The sequence below is a fragment of the Babylonia areolata genome, chromosome 8 (assembly GCF_041734735.1).
Source record: "Babylonia areolata isolate BAREFJ2019XMU chromosome 8, ASM4173473v1, whole genome shotgun sequence".
NCBI classification, from domain to species: domain Eukaryota; kingdom Metazoa; phylum Mollusca; class Gastropoda; order Neogastropoda; family Buccinidae; genus Babylonia; species Babylonia areolata.
The window spans coordinates 4558241-4585015 of record NC_134883.1 but is presented as its reverse complement, the minus strand read 5'-3'; the positions used below and the strand labels follow the sequence as shown (position 1 = coordinate 4585015).

General features: G+C 40.3%; 3 protein-coding genes across 7 annotated transcripts in view; 1 reads left to right on the top strand and 2 right to left on the bottom strand.

The window, feature by feature from the left end:
- The first annotated feature begins 1058 nt into the window (after nt 1-1058).
- LOC143284471 (uncharacterized) lies at nt 1059-23726 on the top strand. Its single transcript, XM_076591134.1, has 7 exons — nt 1059-1196; nt 10440-10631; nt 10910-11071; nt 11648-13544; nt 14859-15026; nt 16788-16974; nt 17522-23726. Exons 1-7 carry the CDS (start codon nt 1083-1085, stop codon nt 18636-18638), a joined length of 3837 nt encoding a protein of 1278 aa, XP_076447249.1. The 5' UTR covers nt 1059-1082; the 3' UTR covers nt 18639-23726.
- Nucleotides 3527-8738, bottom strand: LOC143284470 (uncharacterized). 2 transcript variants are annotated; one of them, XM_076591131.1, is made up of 5 exons: nt 8113-8738; nt 6239-6289; nt 5855-5896; nt 5357-5446; nt 3527-4603 (listed from the first exon to the last, which is right to left on the bottom strand). In XM_076591131.1, the coding sequence occupies exons 1-5, from the start codon at nt 8645-8647 to the stop codon at nt 4128-4130; spliced, it is 1194 nt and encodes a 397-aa protein (XP_076447246.1). In that variant the 5' UTR covers nt 8648-8738; the 3' UTR covers nt 3527-4127. The 2 variants fall into 2 exon arrangements, with proteins under 2 accessions (XP_076447246.1, XP_076447247.1); XM_076591132.1 differs by having other exon boundaries at nt 6239-6283.
- A 350-nt stretch (nt 23727-24076) lies between the features above and the next one.
- The window catches only part of LOC143284469 (striatin-interacting protein 1 homolog), a 39454-nt gene continuing 36755 nt past the window's right edge, over nt 24077-26775 (bottom strand). For all 4 annotated transcript variants that reach the window (XM_076591127.1, XM_076591128.1, XM_076591129.1 and 1 more), the window contains one exon: nt 24077-24942. In XM_076591127.1, the coding sequence (XP_076447242.1) occupies nt 24689-24942 (254 nt within the window). In that variant the 3' untranslated portion in view covers nt 24077-24688. The remainder of the gene's footprint in view (nt 24943-26775) is intronic.

The window sequence follows — 26775 nt, the reverse complement described above, 5'->3', positions numbered from 1 at the left end:
TCGAACACATTTTCTTTGTCACCACACCCTTTCGTCACAACTTTTAGCGTTTGCTGGTTGCTCTCGCATTTTACAGTTTGGGGAGAATATTTTCACGTGGGCATTCGGTTATCGAACGTTGGTTTACAAACCGGTGGGATCGAGGCATAGGGGTGAGATTATTCGATCACAGAGTTACAGCTCACACCTTTCCTTTTCGTCCGTACGCATTATACTTTATAGATTTTACAAATTGTGCAGTTAATTCACTGATGTTGGCAGCCATGTTGAAGAAAAAGAGGAAGGCTAGCTCTGAGATGTTGCAAACTGAGCAGGATACAGTCAACATTGGTCTTTGTTTAATGACGCTATCCTTCTGCACGTGTTTAGAGCAAATCTTATTGGCAATATCCAAATTTCTTCCCTTGTACGATTTCATTTTGAAGATGGAAAAAGTTGTAGATTGGTTGATAACATTGTATGTTGAATGTTCTCTACTTTGCTCCCCCCCTTCGTTTTTTTTCTTCTTATTATTATTTTAAATTTTTTATTGGCCTCCATTGTTTATGGCATTACAGAGGGGAAGAAATATTGGGTATACATCGCAGTGTTATTAACCAGTTTACAAAATTTTCCATCTTTGAAATGGAACTGAATGGAAGAATACAAGGGAACAAATGTGGATATTGCCTTTTATTCATTTGAAAAGAATTCAGCATGTGGTTTACAGTTTATAGAATTGTTTTCAGGTGACTTAATCTGCATGTTTTTTGTTATGTGCACATGATAGTGTATGCTTTCACACAGAACAAATAAAGTAAACAACTAATACAACAAGCAAGCAAAGACAAATCAGTCAGACAAAATTAAAGAACAAACTTACTTGGAATTATAATGAAAGGTGACTGGAGGAATTGCTGCCTTTTCTCAGGTTCAGGTTTGTCTTTCTGTAACGTGACAACATAGTTTGCTGATGAATTTGTCGTTGTATAGTCATGTATGCATATCTCAGAACTAAGATCTGTATCACCTGGTTTTGGTTCATTGATCAATGTCTTATTTTCCAAACTTACAGATTGAGTTTTCTAATCGGGGTTGCCAAGATGAGCCAGGCACCATCTTTACCCCAGCGAAGCCAAGTGTGCCTCCAGTTCATGAACACACTGCAGGAGATGCAGCAGTGTGCATATCTGTGTGACCTTACTTTGGAGCTAAAGGTATGGCTTTTCATTACGAATGTCATTTTTGTAGGACAACGCTACTAAAGAGGGTGTAACATGTGTGGCAGTGCATTTATCCCATCTGGGGTCCGATGCACCAATCGAGCCTACGGACTCAAGGCTAGCCTTGGTCGCAAGGCCAGCCTACGGTCGGCAAAATCGCAATGCACGAACCCAGACTTGGGTTAGGCTTTTGACTAAAAGGTAGCCTAAACAGCTCCGATTTAGGCTGCCGATTTCGCTAGCCTACGCGAGAAGGCTTAAGCCTACTGCTTTTCAAAATGGCCGCAATATACTATGTTCTGCGACGTCGTCGTAACAGAATTCGCCCAGGCCGCATTTTTCGCGACCGCAATAACCCATTGGATTCTTTTTCCAACACAAAAATACGGAAGAAGTTTCGTTTTGAGCGGGAAGCCATTTTCGCTCTTGTCGATCAGTTAGAAGAGGACTTGCGCTACGACGTGCCACGTCAAGGATCCCTGACACCAACACTACAAATACTTTTGGCACTGCGTTTTTACGCATCAGGGAATGATCAAGACATGATAGGCGAGCTGATAGGTGTCGATCAGTCCACTGTCAGCCGTACAATCGACAGAGTGACCAACGCCCTGTTAAGGCGAGTGAGCGACACCATCAAGATGCCAAACCCTCAACAAGTCCGACAGACTAAACGAAAATTTTATGCCATGAGACGATTCCCGGATGTGATTGGTTGTGTGGATGGCACACACGTACCAATCCAGGCACCCACAGAACGTGAATTCGAGTTCGTCAACAGAAAAAACTTCCACTCGATCAACGTTCAGGTAAGCAACTTCACGTATCAAGCATAGTCCCGTTACTGTGTGTGTGTGTGTGTGTGTGTGTGTGAGACGATCAATGTGTAGTGTGTGTGTGTGTGTGTGTGTGTGTTTGTGTGAGACCATCAATGTGTAGTGTGTGTGTGTGTGTGTGTGCGTGCCTGTGTGTGTGTGTGTGTGAGACGATCAATGTGTAGTGTGTGTGTGTGTGTGCACATCAATGTGTGTGTGCGTCTGTGTGTGTGTGTGTGTGTGTGTGAGACGATCAATGTGTAGTGTGTGTGTGTGCACATCAATGTGTGTGTGTGTGTGTGTGTGTGTGTGTAGAGGGAGGGGGGATTTGTATTCCTTATTCTTTTTTTAAACTCTGTTGTGCATGGAATGCCCTATTGGCTATGGCCTACAGGATACTCCGGCACGCAGAAGAGGGTTAAGAAGCACTTTTGACTAACTATTACTACAGCCAACAAGGTGTTCAAAACATAGTGTCATAAACCTACATAATCTTTAGCACCAAGTGCCTTGTTGGCCAAAGTGTTTGCATGTACATTGGTTTGCACTTGTGTATTGACCAACAGGGCATTTCATGCACAAGTAGGTTCTGGGTGTTTATAGTGTTAAACTTTAACCCCTTTTAGTTCTGTATAACCTTGTACACCCTCTAATGTTTAGAACAACTAGCTGGCTATGCTGTAGCACGGACAACAGGGTGTTCTATGCATGAGGTTTAACAGAGACCCTGTTCTATTTCTTTCAGTCTTTTTCTTTATTATAAATAAAATGGAACAGCATTAACCCTCATGCATGGAACGACTTGTTCGCCCAAGAGGGTTAAGCCTCAAGGGCTTCAATTACACCACCCTTCCATATATGGTTTACTAGACACTTAGTGACTTACAATTTACAGTGTACATTGTTTTTTAGATGTTTTTCTTCATTATGTTTCAGGTGATCTGTGACGCAGACTTACTTTGCCTCAACGTCATTGCCAAATGGCCAGGTTCTGTGCATGATGCCAGGATGTTGCGGGAATCAGCATTTTTCAGTGACATGGAAAGTGCCAGGCCTCCTCTGAAAGGCATCATCTTGGGCGACAGTGCCTACATGCTGCGCACTTGGCTTATGACACCCATCCCCAGACCAGCCAGCCGGAAAGAAGAGCGATACAACTTCGCTCATAGTTCCACAAGAACCACCGTGGAACGCTGCATCGGTGTAGCCAAGCAGAGGTGGCAGTGCCTTCGTGCCCGTTTGCGAGTCCAGCCAACTAAAGCATGCAAAGTAATACTTGTATGCTTTATGCTGCACAACCGTGCCAGAAAGGCAAATATGCCAACACCTCCCTCAGATTCTGAAGCTAGCAGTGATGAAAATGCTGATGTTGATGCTGGAGATTCTGATGACGACGTACCTGCTGCACAGCCTGTTCTGACTGAGAGAGCCAGGCTGACAGCTGGGAAGGAAACCCGCAGGAGGATTATTGATGAGAATTTTTAGTCAATGTAAGTATAATTTTGGAATTGATATATTACCACTCCCAATGTATGTCTCGAGAAATGAGCACCTCTCCATTTTCACACACAGCCATCTACAGACACATGCACACATTGTACACACAAGTCCATGAACACTCACATTCAGTGTTTCTCACACACACACACACACACACACACACACAGTGACACACATATGCCCAAAGCCAGCTTTATGCAAATCAACAGGTTCTTCATTGTCATGAAATAGTACAAAGCCTGAGGACCATATTTGAAAACAAAACAAAACACGATGCACTGATGAGATGTTAAACCCGTAATGAAAAACATGTTAATTGTTGAGTTCAGTCACTCAGTATGAACAAATTATAAAGTGCTTGAACTGAAACCTCTAACAGTAGATTCTTGGGGTGTCATGATTAAGCTAAGAACATTTTGTAATGTTATCACTCTGCAAGAACAAAAAAAAAACAGAAAAAAAAATCATTTCTACATCACATACAAAATGTAATATCCACCCATCTAACACAACTACAAACAGCCCCTGTACAACTAGCCCGAACCATCAAACACCTAGCCAGCCTACCTATTTTCCTCATCAACGAACATAAAACTATATTTAATACTCATTAACCATTCAAAGAATCATCTGCAACTGAGGGCTGAAGAGACTCCAGCTGAGCTATCTGGAGTTCTAATTTCCTGATTTCTAGTTTTGTTTTCTTCTGCAGCAGTGTAACTAGTGTTGTCTGTTCTTTATTCTTTTGTAGCTGAGATTTCAAAAACTGTTTATGTAACTCTGTTTCAGATTCCTCACATGGATCTGACTGCTGGGATGGGTGCTTCCGCTTCTTACTGGTTCTTGGAGGATCCTGTGGAAAGCTGGTGGATGTGGAGGAAGATGAAGAAGGGGCCCGTGATGTAGAAGGCTGCGGTGTTTGGAATGAAGACTCTTGGACCTTCCTACTGCTAGGGGGATCAGATTGCGAACAGCATGTGGTGACTGGTGTGCACATGAATGGTATTGGACTGACTGCACAGCTTTGTCCACCATCATCCTCGGTGTCCAGGTCTGGCAACATGACAACACTGGGTCCAGCAGGCTCTGAAACATTTAACATGAATGCAATACTTTATCAACCGGGATGACATGACAATGACAGGGTTAACTTATGACATCAAGTGAAGTATACTGTATAGTAATTATAAGTATTTAAAATTTCAACCCTTCACTGCCGTTTTTGCTCAGGCTGACAAAAGCGAAGTATAGCATTTCAACACGTGTTAACCCTCTTATGTATGTAGCACAAATAGTACAACCACTGGTGAAAACATCAAAAGAAAACAAAAATGGGGTACCTTATTGAAAAAACAAAAAAAAGGGAAAACTTTGTTCACTTTTCCATTGAAACTTTCATTCTTTTACAAGTTAGAAAATCATTGAAAGTGATATATTGTAAGACTTCAGAAGCAACAAAATGCAGCTGTATTTGGACAAAGAAATGGTACCAGCACTAGTAGCAAGCTGCAGTGGTCTCTCCGTCTTGCATTCCTGTCAAAATTCTGGGGGCTCCAGTAGGATCTCCATGCATAAAAGGATTTACTGTAATTTTCAGTATAGCTCAAGCCAAGTTGTGTTAATGAATGCCATAAAAATTTTAATTGGAGGTAGAAGCTTCAGTTGTGCAGTTTCTTGAGTGTCAGCAGTTCCATTTGTACATTACTGCAAGAATGAATTAAACGTCTCATGCATATGCCCAGCTGGCCATGCAAACATCATGACCAACAGGGCATTCATGCACAAGAGGGTCAATGCTGAAGAAAATTTTACTGTCAGCTAAAAAAGAGGTATATTTACCTAGTGGCACACTTATGTTGTGGACAGTTGTTTCATAACTTTCTGGTGCCGAGGTAACCGTAGCTGATCTGCTGCATGGCTGTTTTGTCACTGTAAAAGAAAAAATAGAGTATATTTACACATGGCTTCCACCAACAGAATAGATCATGCCTGATGTGTTTACAATACATTACAACACAAAGAACAAAGATATAAATGCAAATTACTTTCCAGAAATGTATACTTCAAAGGTAATGTCATGGAAAAATCACAAAAATTGTCTTGTCTATATACCATGGTTTATTAGTTTATGAAGGTAATTACTCAGCAAAAGTAGAAAATTACTGTTTCATAACATCACAGTTTTGTATAAAGGCTTTAGCAATGGTGTATAAATTATTATAATGTTTGTATGTGTTTTTTAACTTCACCCTATTGGGCATGGATCACCCTGCTGACCATGCTGATCAGCTGAATGTCCCAGGCATGAGTGTTAGTCAAGTGTTGTAAATAACTTGCCTGATGGTAATGGAGTTGATGACACAGCTATGACAGATACATCTGTAAAACAAAATATAAATTATGTAATACAACATGAGGCTCAAACTAAGTACAATGTACTCTCTCTCTCTCTCTCTCTCTCTCTCTCTCCCCCCACCCCCCTCTCTCCCCCGTGCACACATTCTTAAAGAAGTGCTCTCTATTGCCTCTCATTTCATGTTAAAAAGAAAAAAAAAGAAAAAAAGAAAAAAAAAACTAGCTCTTAAAACCCCCCAACTTTTTAGGCCACTTAATTTGATAATGACATGAATCTGAGTTCTGTCGTTAGGCTCTATCTTTCTGTCGTTGCTTATTCAATTATTTGCTAGGATATTCCAGTATAATTTTTAAACTGCATCTTACCAGCGGTGTTACCAGCTTGGTCCTGTGAGTATGTGTCCAGTTCATCTGCACCTTCAAAGAAGAGAACCATTTTTGAATAAATCATTTTTTTTCAAATTGAAAAAAAGATTTTTTTAAAATAATACTATTCCAAACAATGAGATAAGGCCCTATAGTGAGCTTTCAGTTTCAGCCTACAAAGGACTAGAATTAGTTGAAATGTAATTGACTCAGCCAAACAATGTAATGTATATAATAATCAGTGTAATCTAATGAAAGATTTCGGCACATTTTCCTTTGACCTTGTTTCAAGTTTGTGTGTCACTTCATAAAAGTTGATACATTTTACCACTATGAATGCATAAATTGAAATTAACCCTCTTAATCATAGAATGGCCATGACCAACTGTGTATTGTATGGTTGAGTGTGAAAACCATGATCAAGCATACAGATCCACATATAAGTTATAAGTTATAACAGCAGTTGCAATTTTAGTTTGATTAGCGTCTGTGGCTGAATGCTCAATGTAAGGCCTTATCCCATAAATGGCAAAAATGAAAAGTTTACTTTGCAAAAGTAAAAGTAAGTCTGCAGGGGCACATGTGTCTGACCAAGGAACATAAAGTGGCCAAAGCAATCTACACAAACCTTCACAAACTGCTGACATGCCTTCAAGTTGAAGCCTCTTTAAAATGTACTTCATACTGTTCATCTTTCAAGTCTAATGTAGATTTTTGAAGTTTTTCACATGACATGATCCTTTGACAGTAATACAAACTGAACAGCATGAACTGCGCATGAAAATTGCAGTGATGCTAATTAATACATAAATAACCTTTTCTATCATTCTTTCAGTGAGATGCTGAGATATAATACCAATATTGGTGCCAAATCTTATTTGTTATACACACACAAACACACACACACACACACACACACACACATACACACACACAGTCACACACACACACACACACACACACACACACACACACAAGATTTTACTTCTTGTTTTTACAGAGTAAAACTAAATGCACTTCATTCAAAATTCAATGAAAGTCTCAATGGTATCTGTGGTAAATGTCAATGTTTTACAACATATTTACTTTTTGATTGTCAATATTTTAAGAAGCAATTAAAAAGACTGTTAAAGACTCTGACTGCATTGTCCATTCACTTCCACTATTTCTCAAGGCGATTCATATGCTTATGAATAGTAGAATTGGTTCCTTTTTGTAATTTGTGCTATTAATTCTTTTTATATGTTTTTATTTATATTGTTCTTGTTAATTCTTAATTTTATGTTTAAATGTATTCTTTACTCTTCACACATACTCACACACACATACTCACGCACGCACAGACACACACAACCACAAACACATGTACACGCGCACAAACACACACACACACACACACACACTATAGAAACATACAGTCACATTGTCACACACACATACACACACACACTGAAACACACATCCACACACACACACGCGCGCACGTGCACTCACACACACACACACACACACAAACATTCGCTTATGAAAATCCCATTGTTTTTTTTTTTTTAATGTTTGCTGCTAGTTCTTTATTATTATTTTTATGTTTACTCTACTTGTTAATTATTAATACATGTATTCTTTCTTCTACACACACACACACACACACACAACACACACACACACACACACATTTAATTTATACACAGTTGTACACAAAGACATGCACTTATATATACACACGCAAACGCTCGCTCAAATGCATGCATGTATTCACACGCAACTTACATTTCACTTCCATCCACCGCCCCTTTGTCTAATATCACCTACCAGTGAAAAGACGTAAAACTTACAGAAAGTACACACACACACACTAAAAGAAAGCAACTCACCGTCGACACCAGTTCTCAAAAATGAGCTCCCAAGGAGCTGATCAAGTACCTCCTCAAATGGTACTCGAGGAGGTGGTGGTCCTCCCCCGGTTCCTGTGGCCACCTTCTTCTTCTTGTGGTAGGCCTCTTTGAGGTCCTTCCAACGCTTTTTACATGCGTCAGCGTCCCTGTTGTGGCCTCCAACAGCGTTGACTTGGTCCGCGATTTTCTGCCAAACCGCTCTCTTTTTCTTAATAGTGGTGCCAGCCTGTAAACGCGAATTTATCAGTCCTTGCTCTGTACCGACCTCCTCCAAAAGGACCTGAGTCTCAAGATCAGAGAAGTTAGGGCGCTTCTTTTTTGTTTCCATGATCTGTGCAACGCGAAGCATCAACAACAAAAACACGCAGGAAAGAGGAAACGGTGCTCGGGCATGCGCACAGCGCAAAATTCCGAGGGATGCCCGGGAATCCCAGACACAAGAATGCATGACGTCATTGCACTGGCTGGCAGGCTTTTGACTTCGTTGTCTCGACCAGTGTCTGAGTCCATGCATAAGAAACTGGCGGCGACTTAGGCTAAAGCCAACAAAGTCAAAAGCCTTGCCTCAAGGCTAGCCTACGGTCAGGCTCGATTGGTGCATTGGACCCCTGAAATAACCACATCACATAACAAGTAAATGTTGATGATGGCTTTAGTATTGTCCATTATATGTCTAACATAAAGTTTTAATCAGGTATGTGCCCTCTTGATGAACTTAAATCTGCATCCCAGATTCTATTTTCTCTCTCTCTCTCTCCCTCCCTCTCTGGATCTTTTTGTGTGTGTGTGTCTTGTGTTCATTTGTTCCCTCTTCTCTGTCAGTGTTGGTTGTATTTTCTCTTTTTTAATTTGTTTCCTTTCTCTCTGTTTTTCAACCATGCAGTTAATGAAATGCTATGAAAGAGAGATTAAGTTGTCATTGAATTTTTTGTACGCTTGAGTGATGTTACTCCTTTGCTTGTTATTGCTGTTTTTCTGCCTTTGTCTTTTTCCCTTGTCTTTCTTCCTACTTTCTATATCTTGACATGAATATATTTTGAACATTTATAGAAATATCCAGTACATGATTGAAATAATTCAATGAGTGTATATTTGTGATTATTACTTCTTTTTTTCATTTTTTTGTGAAGAGGGCTGATTGTGATTTAAGAAAGTATGTATAAAGCTATATATACATGTGTTCCACTTTTAAAGAAGTATATAGTCTTGGTGTAATCCTGGACCAGTCTCTTTCCTTCCAACAGCACATTTCGAATATCTGTAAAGTTGCCTATTTGGAACTGCGTAGAATCAGCTCTGTCCGCCACTATCTCTCAACCGATGCAACAAAGACACTTGTATGCTCTCTGGTTCTCTCAAGATTGGATTACTGCAACTCTCTTTTGGCCGGCCTTCCCAAATACCTGTTAGACAGACTCCAACGAATTCAGAATAACGCTGCCAGACTCATTTGCAGAGCTTCTAAATTTGACCATGTTTCTCCTCTCCTTCAGTCTCTCCACTGGTTGCCTGTTTCTGATCGAATAGACTATAAGCTATCCACTCTGACCTTTTCTGCAGTCAACGGATCTGGCCCCAAGTATCTTTCTGAACTCATCCATATCTATACCCCGTCTCGCCAGCTCCGTTCTTCCTCTGATACTCGACTTCTCAGGATACCTCACGTCAGAAGTAAGACCTATGGACACAGATCGTTTTCTTTTCAATCGCCAAAGACGTGGAACAAGCTCCCTGATAACCTCCGTCATTCTGATTCCCTCGCATCTTTTAAATCTCGTCTCAAAACTCACCTTTTCCCTCAGCAATAAGTTCAATTGTGGCAGGTCCACAACTACATGCATGTATATGAATGTGTATTGTGTGTGCATGTGTTTATGTAAGTTTGTGCCTGCCTATGTGTGCGTATTTGTTAGGGTAGCTGTTAGATACACATGTATGTTAAAATGTATGTATGCAGTGTGTGTGTGTGTGTGTGCGTGCGTGCGTGTGTGTATGCGTGCGTGCGTGCGTGCGTGTGTGTGCGTGTGTGTGTGTGTGTGTGTGTGTGTGTGTGGTCACATTTTGGTGTGTGTATGTAACATAGATATAATGTTTTATGTTATCAAAAGCGTTTTTGTAAAGCACCTAGAGCAGATTTCTGGATAGTGTGCTATATAAGTATCCATTATTATTATTATTATTATTATTATTATATATTTTCCACAACTTATATGATTTTTATTGATTTCTATTTATCTGGCTGTTCTTGTTGCTTCATACTCATGTTCACAAACACTCCTCATTCTGTTTCTTCTCCACCCCCATAGAACCAGAAGTTCACTGTTCACAAAGTGGTGATGTCGGCATGGAGCCCTCTGATAAAGAAGTTGCTGGGCAGTGGACACAGTGCACAGGAGACCCTTCGAATACAATACGACAACTCTGAAGTGTTTGGCAGCTTTCTGACCTTCTTGTACTCCTGCCAGATGGATGATGTTGCTGAGCATAACTTAATTCAGGTAAACTCACCATATATTTCTTTGGGCTGACACATGTTGGTGGAAAGAGTGTGTGTGTGCGTGTGTGTGTGTGTGTGTGCCTGTGTGCGTTTATGATGTGTTCAACTCATGCTATCTTTTTTTGGTCTGAAACATGCTTGAAGAAAATGTGTGTGTGGCATACGTGTAAGCATATGTGTGCTCGCACTTATTTGAAGAAAATGTGTGTGTGTGTGTGCGTGCATATCTATGCATGCATGTGTGTGCCGCGCTTATTTACTGTTGGTATTGTTGTGCAGATGCTTCATTTGGCCACCAGCCTGCAAGTGAACCATATCAGACAGGTGTGTGAGGAGATGCTCAAGAGTCAGTTGAAGATTTCCAACATCATTGCCACCTTTCATCTTGCCAGGAAGTACCGTCTCCCTAACCTTGAAGAGTACACCATGGCGTACATGCAGGTATGTGTTGTATTCTCAAGTGTTAGAATATGTATCATACTCACAACTTTTAGGAGTATTCATTGTGGACAGTTTAGCATGAATCTCTGTTATGCTTATGTTGATATGTGTCAGTTTAATATAAGATTTGTGATTGTGATTATCAGTTTAATAGTGGAGTGATGGCCTAGAGGTAACGCATCCGCCTAGTAAGTGAGAGAATCTGACTGCGCTGGTTCGAATCACGGCTCAGACGTTGATATTTTATTTTCTCCCCCTCCACTAGACCTTGAGTGGTGGTCTGGACGCTAGTCATTCGGATGAGATGATAAACCAAGGATATTCTTTCTTGATATTTCTCTTTGCAGATCAGCCTGACTAAAAATGCATTGAATAGTTCAATTTGTGTGTCAGATTCACACCCCCCCCCCCCCCCCCTGCCCCGTACACCACCCTCCCCCGAATATGCTTACTGGTGCCTCTGACAAGTTACAGAGACATTTTAGTGAAGACAATAATTGGAGTTTTAATCAGTTTGGCATTGATTTATCCTTTTTATTTTCATCTTTTTTCATTTTATTTTGTTTTATTTTTCAGATGAACTTGCCAGAGGCAGTAAAACAAGCTGATTTTCTCAGTTTGAGTCCTCCCCGTTTCAACAGCTTCCTGTCCAGTGGCTGGGTGTGTGTGATGAAGCCAGAGGTGAAGCTGTTCCTCATCATCTCCTGGCTGGGCTACGATGTCAAAGAAAGACAGCAATACTTGGTGCTTTTGCTCAAATACATTGACTGGTCCACAGTGGCCAATGACTTTCTCAATGAGATCTCACAGACAGAAAACTTCTTCACCACCAATGAATCTAGTCTCTACCTGCTGCTTCAGACTTTGTTTAGCTCCATGATTCCTCTGGGGCCCTATGTGGACAGCTTCCCGGCCCTGAGGGAGAAGTACGCCTACCTTCTGGACCACATTGTCCAGAACAGTTTTGTCTTTCCACTGGAGGTGGACGATTTCTGTCCTGTGTCTGTTCACCTGGTGTCCCCTCCACAGCACCACTCACCTACCTTCACTCTGGGTGGCAGTAGCCTGGATTGTGAAGCCGGATTAAGGAACCCTCCTGTGGACAGTGTAAGCAGCATTGGCCAGGCCTCCTTGGACTATTCTGATATGCAAGATCTCAGCAATGACAGTATCACAGCTGGTATAGGGCTGCGCATGAGAAACGTGGCAATTGCAGACTCTCAGTCTCCGTGCAGTGACAAGGTGATGCTGTCAGGCCATGCTGTAGCAAGTGGTGGTAACGACGGCCAAGGTCACACCACCCCAGTGAGAGAGGAAAATCAAGAGGATTTTAAAGTGCAGCTTTCACCAGAATCTTTGTGTCTTTTCAAGTCTGCTCCCCCCTCCAAGGTGCTAGATATTGTGGACAAAAAGAGGAAAGGATCTGTCTGTTCAAAACAGAAAGCTACAGCACAGGTCAAAGCTGGTAGACCATCAAAGAGCAAAGTAAGTGGATCACAGAAATCTGGAAAAACAAAGGAGACTCCTAGTCCTACAGCTAAGGCTGAAATGTCTTGTCCAGAAAAAAGTACTTTAGTCAAGTTAGATGCTGAATGTGACATAGCAGGAGATACCAGTGGCTCACAGCTGAACAGACGACCTAGAAGACAAGCTGCTGCAAACTTCAGCGTTCCGGAAAGGCTGCTCCCACGTGCACGCAAAACCAAAGCCTTGTTGAAGGAAGTGATGGTGGTTCCTCCTGCAGAAAGTCGGGAAGAGACAGACCACAGAGAAGTGGGTGAAACAGAATGTGGACAGGAAAACAGTATTAGTGATAGTGATGTTGATGAGGATGAAACTGAGGAGTTTCATGAGGATACTAAAAAAGACCCTGACTTCAACCTGCCCAGAAAAAGAACCCGATGCTTCAAAGGCAATACATCTCAGAAACATCGAAAGCTGAGTGCAAAAAGTTCTGACAGTGTCACAATCAGTGAAGACATACCAGAGAATTTCACATCAATGAAGATAAAGACTTCTAACAGTGTCACACAGAGCCCTGCTTTAGACTTGGAATCAGCCCAGACATTCAAGCAAGACGCTGATGCAGGCAAAGCTGAAGAGAACAAAGTTGGAAGAAAAGGCTCCAGCTGGAAGAGAAAGTGTGACCAGTGCGATTATTCTGCTCCCACTCAAAATCGCCTTGACAACCACATGGAACGAGTGCATGGGAGCAGAGCCACAGTGTATGCATGCACTGTGTGTAAATATGAATGCCTGTGGAGCAAAAGTTTCTTTGAACACATGAAGCAACATTTTCCAGGGCCTCCATTCATTTGTGACTTTGAGGGCTGTGGGTGGGAAGCGGACCGTATCCAAGTGCTGCTGATTCATCGCCGCCGCCATGTTGATGAAAGGCCATACAAGTGTCCCCAGTGCTCAGCCAAATTCAGGACAAGGAACAATCTGATTGCCCACTTCAAGTGCCATGCAGGTAAGTACCTTGAAAGCTGCAGGATTTTTTTTGCTACCAGTTCATTTCTGCTGGATGATGTGACTAGAATTGATCATTTTATCATGATGTGATTAATTTGTTATAATAAGGTTTAGGATGAAGGAATAAATGATGGGATAGGGACTGTTCATTTCATGCCATTTACTGATTCAGTCAGTAGAAATCCACTCAGTGTATCACTGTATGGTGTGAAACGTGATATACAGATATAGTTTTTGTGAAAGTTATTTTCTCATGAACTCAGATATCTTTGTTATAATTTGTTATAAATGTATTCAGTCATTTTCTTTTTCTTTCGATTCTTTTTCTTAGGGGTCTACTTCAATTTCTTGTCATTGTTGTATTTGAACCATTCACAAGCCTCACTGCTGCAGTTTATGAAAATAACTAATGTGTGCAGACTTAAGTAATGAAATGGGTGATTTAATAATTTTGTTCAGAATTATAAAGAAAAGAATAATAATTCAGATTCAATAACAAAGCTCTAGAAATGTTATGAAATTTAACCTGGTGTCACTGTTGAAATGGGACGCCATCATATTTTATTGCAAATTGCAATGTCTAGCTTTGTCAGATGACTCCAGATTGTCTGGAAGTGTCCTTCATTTCAGCCTACCTGTACACTGATACAGACTAATAGAGCCAAACCTAGGCTTCTTTTGTTACAGCCTGTGTCAGCAGTCCATACACAGAGCTCTGTCAGTGTTGGATCACTATGGGACCACATAACAGATGAGACCTTGGATGTATATGGAGTTGCTTTGGTTAGGTTTATCAGTGTTTGCTCCAAATCATGGAGATTGTTATTGTTTTGCATTAAGGTGTTTTTGTGTGCAAACATGTGAGCGTAACTATAAGTGAGAGAGAGAGGGCAAGAGCTGCTTCAACTGTTCAAGGTATACTCAGTATCATTACAAGTAATGATTACTTGGTTTACACACACACACACACACACACACACACACACACACACACACACATATCCTTATATAAAGCATTTCACATACCAACCAGTGTAAAGTTCATTTACACATTTTTGGTATGTGGGGTGGCCTGATGGAGCGGCAATAGGGGGTTGTTTTTTCTGACCATTATTTTTTAAAATGACCTATTGTTTTCGTGGTGAATCAGTCAGTGACCCATGGTGTCTTGAACCAAACCTAAACTTTAGGTTTACGTTTGTTTGTTTTTTGAGACAAAACAGTGTGTTTGGAAACCAGAAGCAGATTCACGTTCATGTGTACATTCTGTGTTGTTAGACATAACAGTAGATATGTTTTTGCCTGTCTGCAGAGAACAAAAATCATGAATGTCCGGTGTGTCACCGCCGTTTCAAAATGAAGAACACCATGCAGCAGCACCTGGTTACCCATAGTGATGCAAGACCTTACCTCTGTGATACCTGCGGCTTCTCAACCAAATTCCAGTCCCACCTCATCTCTCACAAGCGCATCCACACAGGTAGAGATTTGCCCTTGTCCTTTTGCTGTTGTTGTTGGCTGTCCCATCATCTGCACCATTCAGTGACATTATTCCCACACCACTCATTCCAAGTTCTGCATACACAGCCTCACCTGGGTTCATCTGGGTCCACAGAAAACTATCAATGTCAGGTTGTCAAAGGGCCACACACTGCTATTGACTGAGTGAGGCGAGTCACTTCAGTGGTGTTCAATTGTGCCAGTTTGGAGAATGCAGACCACCACCAACCAAGCCCCATACTGATGTCAGTAATCTCTTCGTCGCAGAGCCAGACTGAGTGAGCATCTCCTCCAGAGTGGAGATGCCACCACATTCTTCTGGTAATAGTTCTTGAGTGCTGACATCGGAGACCTTGAGGATTAGACAGGAACCCACCCTAAGCATGCATGTGGAGGGGGATCAGTACTGTGGTCACATTGAGAGTAGGGCAAGAATAGTCACAGAATCGAGGATATTTTTTTTCTATATTGATGATAATTAAGTATTTTGATGTTGCTTTGGAGGTTCTTTATAGGTTTGGAACTATGTGATAGAGCTGTACTCTACATACTGCCACTGGTCCTGAAATCTGGTTTGGTCATGGGTGCGCTGCACTGCTAAACACAGCACCAACATTCTCCATTTCTGGCAGTTGTGGGATAAGGCCGGTGTTTCGGCAAAGCTCCTCTCTGTCCACTTGATGATGTTGTCTGCCCACTTCTTTTACTGTCTGTCTTATCTCCTTTTCCCCAGCACTGTTCCCTGAAGGATGGTTTTGGAGAACCCGTCAGATCTTGTCACCTGGCCATATCCATCTCATTTTCACTTTGTTCACCAGCGATCAGGTCTTCATACTGATCAAAGTGATTTCTGGTTTCCCTTTTTCATTTGTTATTTGGTCTTTGTAGGAGATACTAAGGAGTCTTCCTAAGCATCTCATTTCCACTGCTCTGCTGTTCTGCTGTAAGAGTTCAGGACTGGCATACATACATCCCATTCATATTACATCTCAGTATCAACCAGGCCTTAGAGATACAGATATAGATTCACAGTGTTGGTCAGGAAAATTGAGCAATTCACCCAGAGACGCATCTGTGAAGTGGATGATAATTGACAATGTAGTTCCAGTCCCCTCATTGAGTCCATAGCACACTCAGCTCTGGGTAGGAGCCAGTTACTGAGCTAGGGGCCGAAAAAATCTTGCATCCTGTCAATCATCAGTCCATAAAGCTAACCACTTCACCATGGCAGCTGATTATGATGTGCACTTGTCAGTTTTCTATGATTATTGTGTGGTAATCGCTTTGTGTTCAGTTAAATTAATTATTTGTGTTTTCTTGCCAGAGATAGCCTTGATTATTTTGTGAGGATTGCATTAAATACTATATCAGTAAATCGGTTGTGGGAGAAGGATCATGAATGTGTTTTGTCTCTGCTGCCGTGACAAAGTGTTTTAATGTGTTTTTAACAGAGTGTTTTTAGTGTGCTGAAGATTTGATACTCGAGTTGCATTCCAAGCAATCAACATTATAGCTCTGGTCCACCATTTTGTTTTTTAATTGACATGAAAGTACCGTGCCTGCCAAACCAGATTATGGGACAGCTGCATATACTATTATAGAGTGGAGGGTTAGAACACTACTGTTAATTGGTTTCAGGGCTAAGTGTAAGTACAAAATAATCTGAAGGTGATGTCTTTGCATTGTTAATTCACCAACTTACTTGGAAAAGGGAAGTTACAGTATTGTTGTTTATTCTCAGGGGAGGTTTTCACCTGCAACTTCATCAACTGCACCTATTCGTCTCCCAAGCGCAGTCAGCTGAAGGCCCACATGCGCTCTCACCTCAACATCCGTCACCATGTCTGTCACATCTGCCAGAAGTCCTTTGTGGAAAAAAGCCATCTGGTGCGCCACCTCAAAATTCATCAGGATGAACGGCCTCACAAGTCAGTGCTTCTTTTGATTTCGTACATGTCTACATGTCAGTGTATGTGTGGGTGTGTGTTTGTGTTCTTGGATTGTAGTTTGTGCATATGTGATGGTGTTCATGGGTGTTGGGCAGGATTAAATACAGTGGTTTAGGAGGGGTAATGGGGTAATGATATTTGATCACATGCAGGCAGGAACAGAGAGTTAAGTTTTCTGTTTTTATAATTTACAATATTGTAAAGCAGTAGACAACAGTTCCTGAAAAACAGATAAGTACCATAAGTACAATGTGAAAGTAAAATATACTGTAATGTTGTCATTGTTTGCTGTAACTTTTCTTTTAAAATATCTTGAATTTGTAAAGATTTCCTTCAATATTTTGGGGTGTTATTTATTGTCCCTGTAACCCAGAAAAAGTGCATCAAAAATCACTTAATACATGTGTATGTTTACATAGCAAACACCACACAGTGGTTTCAGAACCTGTATGGAATTTTCAGCTGTCAAAATTGACAGTTGGTGGTAAAGTTAAGTCAGCATGTGCTGTGCTTTCATTGTTGACAGGTGTGACCAGTGTGAGTACAGCTCCACACGCATTGACAAAGTCAACGAACATAAACGGAAATACCACAGTGAGGAAGCTGCCAAAAGTAAGCGTCAGTACAAGTACGCACCTCGTGGCAGGAATCGAATTGCCAAAACAGCCTCCAAAACAGACAAAAAGCTGTTAGGTCTACCTTCAAGTTTAACCACACCTCATGCTACTATTGTTATCCCAGGCCGTCCCATCCGACCAAAGAAGGCTAAAGAAATCCATACGAAATCCTTCTCTATAAAGCCATCCATTGCAACATTGGTCTCGGCAGCAGAAGAATTGTATCTGGCAGATATGATTGAAAAAAGTGATGTCAGTCAGTTGAATAGTTCTGATACAAAGGGAAAAAGTGTCAAATCAGAGAAGGGAAGTAGTTCAGGGAATCTTCAAATAGCACTCAAGCATAATGGAGAGGTCCTTGTTAAGGATGAAGAGTCCGAGAGTTCTCGCCTTGTTGTTGACTTGCAAGATGCAGACCAAGGTCCTGAAAAGAGGCGACCATCTGGCCGTGTGCGAAGTGTGAAGCACAACCAGGGGCCTACACCCATGGAAGGGACAGTAAGAAAAGAGGTGAAGAGCAAAGCTCCAGTGATCCCCAGCAGTGCAGACCTTAGTACAGCCATGCCGCCCACCCACTACACACCTCACCCCTCCCACACATCAGCGGCCCTCCTGCAGCAGCTGGCAGCCTCTGTTGCAAGTGAAAGTCAGCATTCCCATCCCCCCTCCATGAACCTATCTTCCGGTGCCACACTTCTGCCCCACACTGCCACACATGATGTCCACACCTCCTCCCACATCCTTCTGTCTACCAGACAACAGCACAGCGCCGCTGCAGTTTCCGCGGCAGACAGTTTGGCATCCCTGTCGTCTGGCTTTGGACTGCCAATGGGAATGTCCAGTTCTGTGTCTGAAATGTCTGCAGCAGACGGGGTGAGCCACATTGGTGGGCATCAGCAGCAACAACAGGCAGTCAGCAATCTACAGCAACCGTTCTCTGCTCAGCTACAACCACAACAGCAAACTGTGCCGCCTCTTCCTGATGATTGTGGTGGTTTAAAGGCTTTCTTTGAAGTGCTCAGCTGAGCTGTGATGAATTATCTGTGATGACACATCCCTCAAACACTTTGTTGGTTTACTGTATAAGATGTATGAAAAGACAGTGAACAAGTTACTTGTATTCATTGGCATCTGTTTGTATTGTTCCTTTTTTAAATTTACCTTTTTGTTGTTGGTATTTTCTGTGTCATTTGCCTCAGTAGTTTTGCCCCTCTAGCCATGGCTTGCCACACAGACTGTTCTAAAATCACATGCGATGAAATTCAAAGTAGACAGTTTTATGGTGTGTCAACTCTGCAGTTACTGACTAGTGTCAGTAATTGGATCAGCAACATTACTGACTGTATCAGGTTATCACATTCTGATTCAAGCTGCGAAGATCTACTCTTCTCATCCTTTTGCTGTCTAAAGTTAATTTTTCTTCTTTCTCAATAACATCAAAGACGTACAGCTTTATTACCCTCTCCCTGTACACATCTTTACTGTCCAGTTGAAAACTTTCCTTGGGAGTAGATGGAGGCATGGAAAGATGCACAGTGGTGTCAAAGCTGCGGCCTAGGATTTCTTTGTGCAAAAAGATGAGGGGAACCAGTAACTGCAGCCAGGCTGAGGAAGGGAGAGATGATTAATTAGCTGATACATGGTTTGAGTAAAGGAATTACTCCTGAAAATGGAGTACGACTGTCTACATGGTGGGGGTAAAAGCAGTCATACATGTAAAATCCCACTCGTGTATGAGTGAATGTGGGAGCTGCAGCCCACAAATGAAGAAGAAAAAGTAGTAAGGGAATGTATTGTATAGTATTTCTTTTTGTCACAACACATTTCTTGAGTGAAATTCAGATTGCTGTCACAGCAGTGGTGTGCCACCACCCCATTTTTTCTGTCTGTAAGTTCGTGTGTTTTTACTGCCAGGGAAAGTAGATTTGATATCTATAAATCCATGAAGCATTGGGGTTATACAAGCTGAGAGGGGACATTGGCGGTCCCAGACATGGTTTCCCGGTGCAAAACATTTTTTTGAAATGGGCTGGAGGGTCTTTGCAGGACATATGTTTGTAACACGCTCTTTGATGCGAGACACTCTTATACTGATCAAAAAAAGACACTGTTGAAGTGGCACTTTTGAATTAATTGCGTTATACATCATGCAAACCTTTTTGGACATCATGACTTATACTTTCCCGTGATGTCAGAGTTACGGAGAGTGCTTACACTTGTACACTCTAAGATTCTGACTCCTGTACATGTATGTGTACGTGTGAGGGGGTGTTTGAAGCAAGCACATTTATGCACATGAACACACATGTGACTGTTTGCATGCATGCACAAGTGCATTCAAACACAGTTATATATGAATGATAATGTGTACGTATATAACCAAACTGTTGGAGAATGAAGTTGCAAGTGATAGAATGTGTTCACATCAGAAGAGAGGAGTAAGGGCTGAAACTTGTGCAAGGCCCATCCTTATAGTCTCTACCACTGTTACCATGTCTGTATTGTTAAGCTTTTCATTTTGTTTTCCTGTAATAGTGCCTTGAAAATGGAGGACTAGATCTCTTGTTTCAATACTCCTCGTTTTGTGCTCAACTTTTTTTCAGGATATTTATGTATTATTTGTGTTTGTATTTCACAACTCATTGTCACAACAGATTTCTTTGTATGAAATTGGGGTTGCTCTTCCCAGGAAGAGTTTGTGTGCGTAGCTACAGTGCAGCCTCACCCTTTATACCCCATGCCTGCAAGTGTATTTGTTTTCCTTTCAAAGTGGAATTTTCAACAGAATTTGCCAGGGACAACCCTTTGGTTGCCATGGGTCTATTGTGTACACAAAGTACATGCTAAATACAGGACTTCAGTGTATTGACTCAACCGAATGACTAGCGTCCAGACCAATCACTAAAGGTCCAGTGGAGGGGGATTAAAAAAAACGGTTGAGTGTGGGATTTGATCCATTGTACTCAAATTCTCCAGCTTCCTTGGCGGACTTGTTATCACAAAGCTACCAATCCAGTAAGCTGGTAGCAATGACATGCAAGGTGAACCTTGAATGAATGATAATTTTGCCAGTAAACATGAATTTTTTTCGCTGTTTTCACACAAAAATTTCCTCCAAAGAAAATGAATGATCCACTTTGAAATGTAGCAAAGATAACATTTTTGGTACAATTACACTGCAATGAAAATTGTTTTGTTACGAATTGATTTTTAGTTTTATTGTTATTATGGAAAACATGGAATTTGTATTGCATATATGTTAAGCTGTAGTTTGAGATTTTTACAGATTTATAAAAAATTTTAAATGTCTCCTTGAAATTGTGCATGTTAGGCTATATCATTTTTGCAGTTTAGATGATCTGTCCTCAACAGCTGGACAATTATGTGTTCATTATCTCATTTTGTACACATTGCACTGTTGTCTTACTCTGTTAAAGGCGTTTGGTGTGGTCCTGTCCACCATCTTTGTTACAAACTTGGTTTTTCAAAAAAATACTTACCTGCCTAATTTCCTGCAGATAATACATGCAAGTTGCTTGTGACTTAAATTTTAGTGTTTGCATGCTTCACCAACTTTACTTGTCTCAAAAAAAACCTCACATTTCATGAGAACCATTAATAACTTGGCAAGCACTATTTTCTCCTCTGTTATTATAATTGTTGCTCCTACGCACTTTTTGGATGTAGTAGTTTGTGTGACCAAGCTTTTTACAAATGGATTTAAGTCTGTGTCTGTATCTGCATTATTCCCCCAAGGATGACCTCTTTGTTATGCTTAGAAATTAGATATACATTTTAACAATGCCTTATGTTTTTATATTTGAACAACATAGTGTCACTGTCACCACACGAGTGTGGCATGAATTACTGAACATTTCTTGCTGCAGTTTTCTCATTTGGAGGGGGAAATTGGCCTCCTGTGTCGCTGATGGCTTCTGATAGGTGTTTGATTTTCTGAAGGTCTGTCACATAATACAGTCGTCACATTTTTTTTCAAAATCTCTGATTGCAGCAAATCAAATGAAAAACACCCATAATGTCCAAGAAATGAATTAATACAGAACTAATGCTGGATGGTGACAGATTTCCTTGAAGAATGTATATATTTTAAATATAATATGGAAACAAGCAGTGAAGCTTGGTTAGGAAGTGGAAAGTGTTTCAGGGTAAGGGATATGCCCCATTTGCACGTACAATGGAATCTAAAATGATTGAAATGTACTTGGTTCATAAAAGTTTTAAGGGGAATGTGTTTTTAGTATCTTTTGAGGATTTATTTTATTTTCTAAGAAGTACAAACGCTGGTGAAAGTACCAGTTCACACCAGTAGGCAATTATAAAATTGATGTTTTGCCAAAAAATTGTTTTCTTGTTAACATCTGTTGCCATACCCTTGGGAATGTCATACAATTTTTTTCTGCTTGTATGGAGTAAACAGACTGAATAAGAAATATATGAGGTGTAAAGAGTAACTGACCAAGAGTTTAAAGTTTTGAGTGGATAACACTGTACAAAATTACATTAGATTATAAAACTTCTTGTACTGCTTTTTAAAAATATTTTTAGTTTAACATACATATCTGGAGAAGTTAACTGCAAATGTAGACTTTGAAAAGCGTATGAAATAGTAAGGAAACAGTTCAGTTGAAAATACTGTATTCTCTCTGAAGTTGTTTTGCAATCCTGATGTTTTTATTGCTTTAAAAGAGGGCTTTTTATTGCTTTATTTTTTTTTTTTTAGGAATGTATTTGATGAAAATGGACTTTGTCATGAAAAGTTTATTGAAACATGACTTTTGCTCAAACTTAATTAACATGGCAATGATTCATGCCGTTAGAGTATACTCGCTTAAGTGTAATGAAGATGATAAAGAAAAAAAAAATCCCACTCGTAAAAACTTAGAGTGATACATTCAATACCAAGAGCTGGAAGTTAAGGCTGACTGGACTGCTGCCAAATCTGGGATATGAGAGTGCATGTTTATTTTATTTATAATATAGAATAAGATGGAAAAAAAAGTAAAACTACTTGGAGTTACAATTAGGTTAGTTCATAGATTTTTAGAGGAGGAAGAAAGCATTCCAATATTTTTTTTGGGTGAAATTTGCCAATTGTTTTAATAATTTGCCCATTCAGAAGTATGGTGGCTGATGCAGTACATTTGGCTGCAGAACTGATAACATCCTAAATAACTTAGCAGTGTCCACGCTTCAGGAATGAAGCAGCTGATTTAGAAAGTTTACTTATGTAAAAAGTTATATATGCTTCATATTTTCGAATATATTCTTATTCAAAATAAAACATTTGTCAGTTTGTCACGTTTTTGTCATTTGATTTTTTTTTCTTCTTTTTTTTTTTGGAAAGAAGTAATATTACATATATGATAAGATGTAATGTGCAATGCTTGTGTACATCAAATTTGAGATTTTGTTGTTCCTCCCCGAGAAGAATCAAAATATACCAGTGTTAGTACATTTTCACCGATGGTGCCTGTCCTCTTCTGCCTGGAAGCAAATGCCTGTAATAACTGGAGGTGGATGTTGTGTGTGTGGGTTTCCTTGCATAAATCTCCAGGCTTCCATTTTCATCAATCCACAAGCCTTTTCCATTGTGATCATTGTTCTCCTACTGTCTCTAGGGTGGCCAAGATGAGGTGCTCGGAGAGCAGTTTCACCAATGCGGCTATCCCAGCACAAAATATCTGGAAAGGGACTGAATTTTATGGAAGTTATGTTGTTTTGATGGTTTTCACATTTCATTATATTTTATTATTTGTTTACAGGATGACCATCACGGTGGTTCATATTGTAACCTTTGGAAAGTAAGGTTGAAAAATTCAGGTTATATGCACTTCTTTCTTGATCATTGGTTTGATGGCATAGGCTCCATGGAAATGAAGTTCTCCATACACCCAATGCCAATATGAGTCACTAAAAGAACAGGACAAAAAATCTATCAATAAACCACTAAAATAGGATTTTCAATTTGTCTCCAAAGGTTACAAGAAAAAAATTCATCCCAGTCTCTGCTGTATGTGAAAGGGCTATCAATTGAATAGACAAATAAAAAAGGAAATTTAAAGCATAAATATATTAGCATTAACACACTGAAAATCTCAACTATACCCCCCCCCACCCCCAACCCCCGAAAAAACCAGTCCAGTCAATAACCCAATATTGTGATGAGTGGGACAAGCATCATAAGGACTGCATTGGTGAAACTACTGGAGCAGAACACGGCATCAGAGTAAAAGAACATCTCAACACCAACATAACCACCCTAAAAACAGTAGGACAACAATGCCAAAACGCAGGTCAAAAGATTTCATGTGAATACAATATGAACAATTCCAAAGAAAGGCCACAGAAGCTTAGGAGATTATGTGAGGAAATCCAGCCCTGAAATTAAAAATCCACAGAGTAACTGAAAAACCCCCCCAAAAAACAGACACAAAATCAGGATATCTGCAAATAAATTTTGTTCACATATGTTACAGGCTAATAACAAATCAACGACAAATTAAAAATACATGTACACAGCATAAATATATGACACTGGTCATTCTTTGATTAGGTAGAATACAACCAGCTGATAAAAAACCAGACTTGTCCAAGAAGCCTTTATGGAAGGATGTCCAGTCAATATTTACAGAACTTAACACTTGGGCTAATCTAATTCAGTGATACTTCTCAGCTGAGTGGTCAGTCTTTTTGTTGAGCTTTTATGTTCACTTTCCATAGCACACATTTTGGTAACTACTTTATTCACATAAATAGATACAATCAAATCTCCACCTTGCAATGACATCTTAAGAGCTAAATAACATCAATTACATACACAGTACATGACATTTTTAATATTTCATTTACAAGGGAACTGTGATTTCCTTTGCACCCCTTAAGTAATCTCTCTATTCTTTGTTTAGCACATCACTGATGACACAAAGCATAATTTCACAAGCTATAAAAAGTCTGACAGATCAGTCATGGGGAAGCCAGGAGGAACATCACTTGTGGAACAGAAAATAAGACTTAAAACAAGGCAGTGCATGTAAAACTAGGGCTTCCCAAATGCATCAACACCTGTCAATCATGAGGTCCCAATCCACCTGTCTGCCAAACACCTCTTGGTCCAGCCAGCGTTCATAGTTGTCCTTGAACTCCTCACTCAGGTCCACATTCTCTCCCAGCACACTCAACAGACAGTTGTCCACTGGCTTAAAGTCTGGATCCATGCCGTTGTTGCCGTAGCGACGGTTGTTGAAGCGATCCACACAGGCACGCAGAGCGCATTCCTCTGCTTGAAAGTCCCACGGCCTTGCATCCATGTCTGTGGTAAAAATGGGGGTTGCACGATAAATTGTGATTCAGAAAATGTACAGCGACAATGTAAACATCAGTTATCGGATTCATTAGTTTAAGGGAGGGGGATGTAAATGGAAGAAGAAGAAGAAAAAAAAAAAAACCCATAAAATATAATGAATATATTACAACTATACCAGACATTTAAGTCCATTAACCCTCAAAGTGCTGGATATAATAAAACATACTTACAGAAATCATGCTTAAAACAAAGGGATAGTTTGCCTCCGCTACCTGTGCTCTGATTTGGGGCATTTGTATGCTTATCAGTAAGAATAAATAGGTAAACCTATACATTTTTGGAAAGTAGAGTGAATGAAGAATCAGATAAAAGTAAGAAAAAGGCTGTACCTTGTAAGTAGTTGGAGATATTCCACAGGATATAAACAACAAATTTTGCAAACTTGTTTTCCAAAAACGTCAACCACAATGTTTATAGGTATTTTCACATCTTTTATAGAGTCAAAATCTCAAAATTGGCATTAAACTGTGCAGAAAATGTTCTGGCTGCAGAATCATGAAATGAATATAACTGAAACAATGAAATTATAAGCAGTGTATTATTTGTTTGAGACACACCCACCGACGCCACGCACGCGCACATCTACAATACTTTATGCAATCACAGGCAAAAACAGAAATAAATGTTTTCTTTTAGCTCATGTTGCTTTCAAAAGCAGCAAGAATGCTTTAAATCAAAATAATTTCCAGTTTTCTAGCTTGATTTGGTCAAGAAATCACAATAGACCCATGCCTAACCCACTTTACCACCCCTCCCCACCCCCATCACCCACCCCCCAGTTTTTGTGGCTGGAGACACAAAACTGAATGAACAACAAGCAAGCCAGCATGCCCAAGTGTCAAAATAACAAAGCCGTTTTCACCAGAATCCCTGTCAGCAAATGAATCATCACTAGTGACAAGGTCACTCATTTCCTGAGCTTTTTCATCTTCAGTGTCACTCATTGTTTACAAAAAATACGAAGATCTGGACTTATAAACTCGGTCAAAGTTTGTGCAAACACAAGCAGGGAGGCAGTAACACCAGAACGAGGCAGTTTTACGAAGGCTGCCGAGCATAGCCGTATGATGTCGGACCTTATGTAAACAGAGCCACGATCGTGGCCCATCGCACTTTACCGGGAAAGCCACGATCGTGGCTCATCGCGCTCTCCGGGTTAAGAAGAAGAAAAAAAAGAAACAAAACCATAAAATATAATGAATATATTACAACTATACCAGACATTAAGTCCATTAGCATGCAACACAAGTTCTTACTTAACTTTCCACTGGTAGCTTTTCCAAAATTCTTTCTTTTGTTTCAATTCAGATTCCTGACTTATTTTACAAATTGCGATTGCCATTAACTCACTCAGTACGGCCAGTCCTCTCTTCTCCTCTACACAGACCCCTCGGATGTCCTGTGGGTTTCTGAATGACCCAACCTTTTAGCTTCCATCGTCAGAATTGTGGTATTCTTTGTCAACATTCACCTCTTCAGTATAAGAGCCTTCCGCTTGCAATATTTTGATGATGGTAATTGGGGTGAAATGCTGTTAACGTCGTCTCTTTCACCGTTCGTATGGAGAGAGTTAATTAAGTTAAGCATACCTACCCCTCTACCAACTAAATCCAGATAGTAGAATCCATTTCAAGCACAACAGGTTTTTTCCTAATCAAATGTAACACACAGAAATGGAAAACAAAACAAAAAACCCAAGCAAAGCAATATTAAAAAAAAAATAACCCCAATCCTGTGTTTTTCTTCTTTAGTATATATTTAATTCTACCTTCTTTTTAA

Coding starts and splice junctions, on each gene's coding strand:
- LOC143284470 (XM_076591131.1), bottom strand. CDS start 8,647: ATGCATGGACTCAGACACTGGTCGAGACAACGAAGTCAAAAGCCTGCC. Junction 5,447..5,854: donor ATCAACTCCATTACCATCAG/GCAAGTTATTTA, acceptor TTTCTTTTACAG/TGACAAAACAGCCATGCAGC. Junction 4,604..5,356: donor CAACATAAGTGTGCCACTAG/GTAAATATACCT, acceptor TAAATGTTTCAG/AGCCTGCTGGACCCAGTGTT.
- LOC143284471 (XM_076591134.1), top strand. CDS start 1,083: ATGAGCCAGGCACCATCTTTACCCCAGCGAAGCCAAGTGTGCCTCCAG. Junction 1,197..10,439: donor ACCTTACTTTGGAGCTAAAG/GTATGGCTTTTC, acceptor CCACCCCCATAG/AACCAGAAGTTCACTGTTCA. Junction 13,545..14,858: donor CCACTTCAAGTGCCATGCAG/GTAAGTACCTTG, acceptor GCCTGTCTGCAG/AGAACAAAAATCATGAATGT.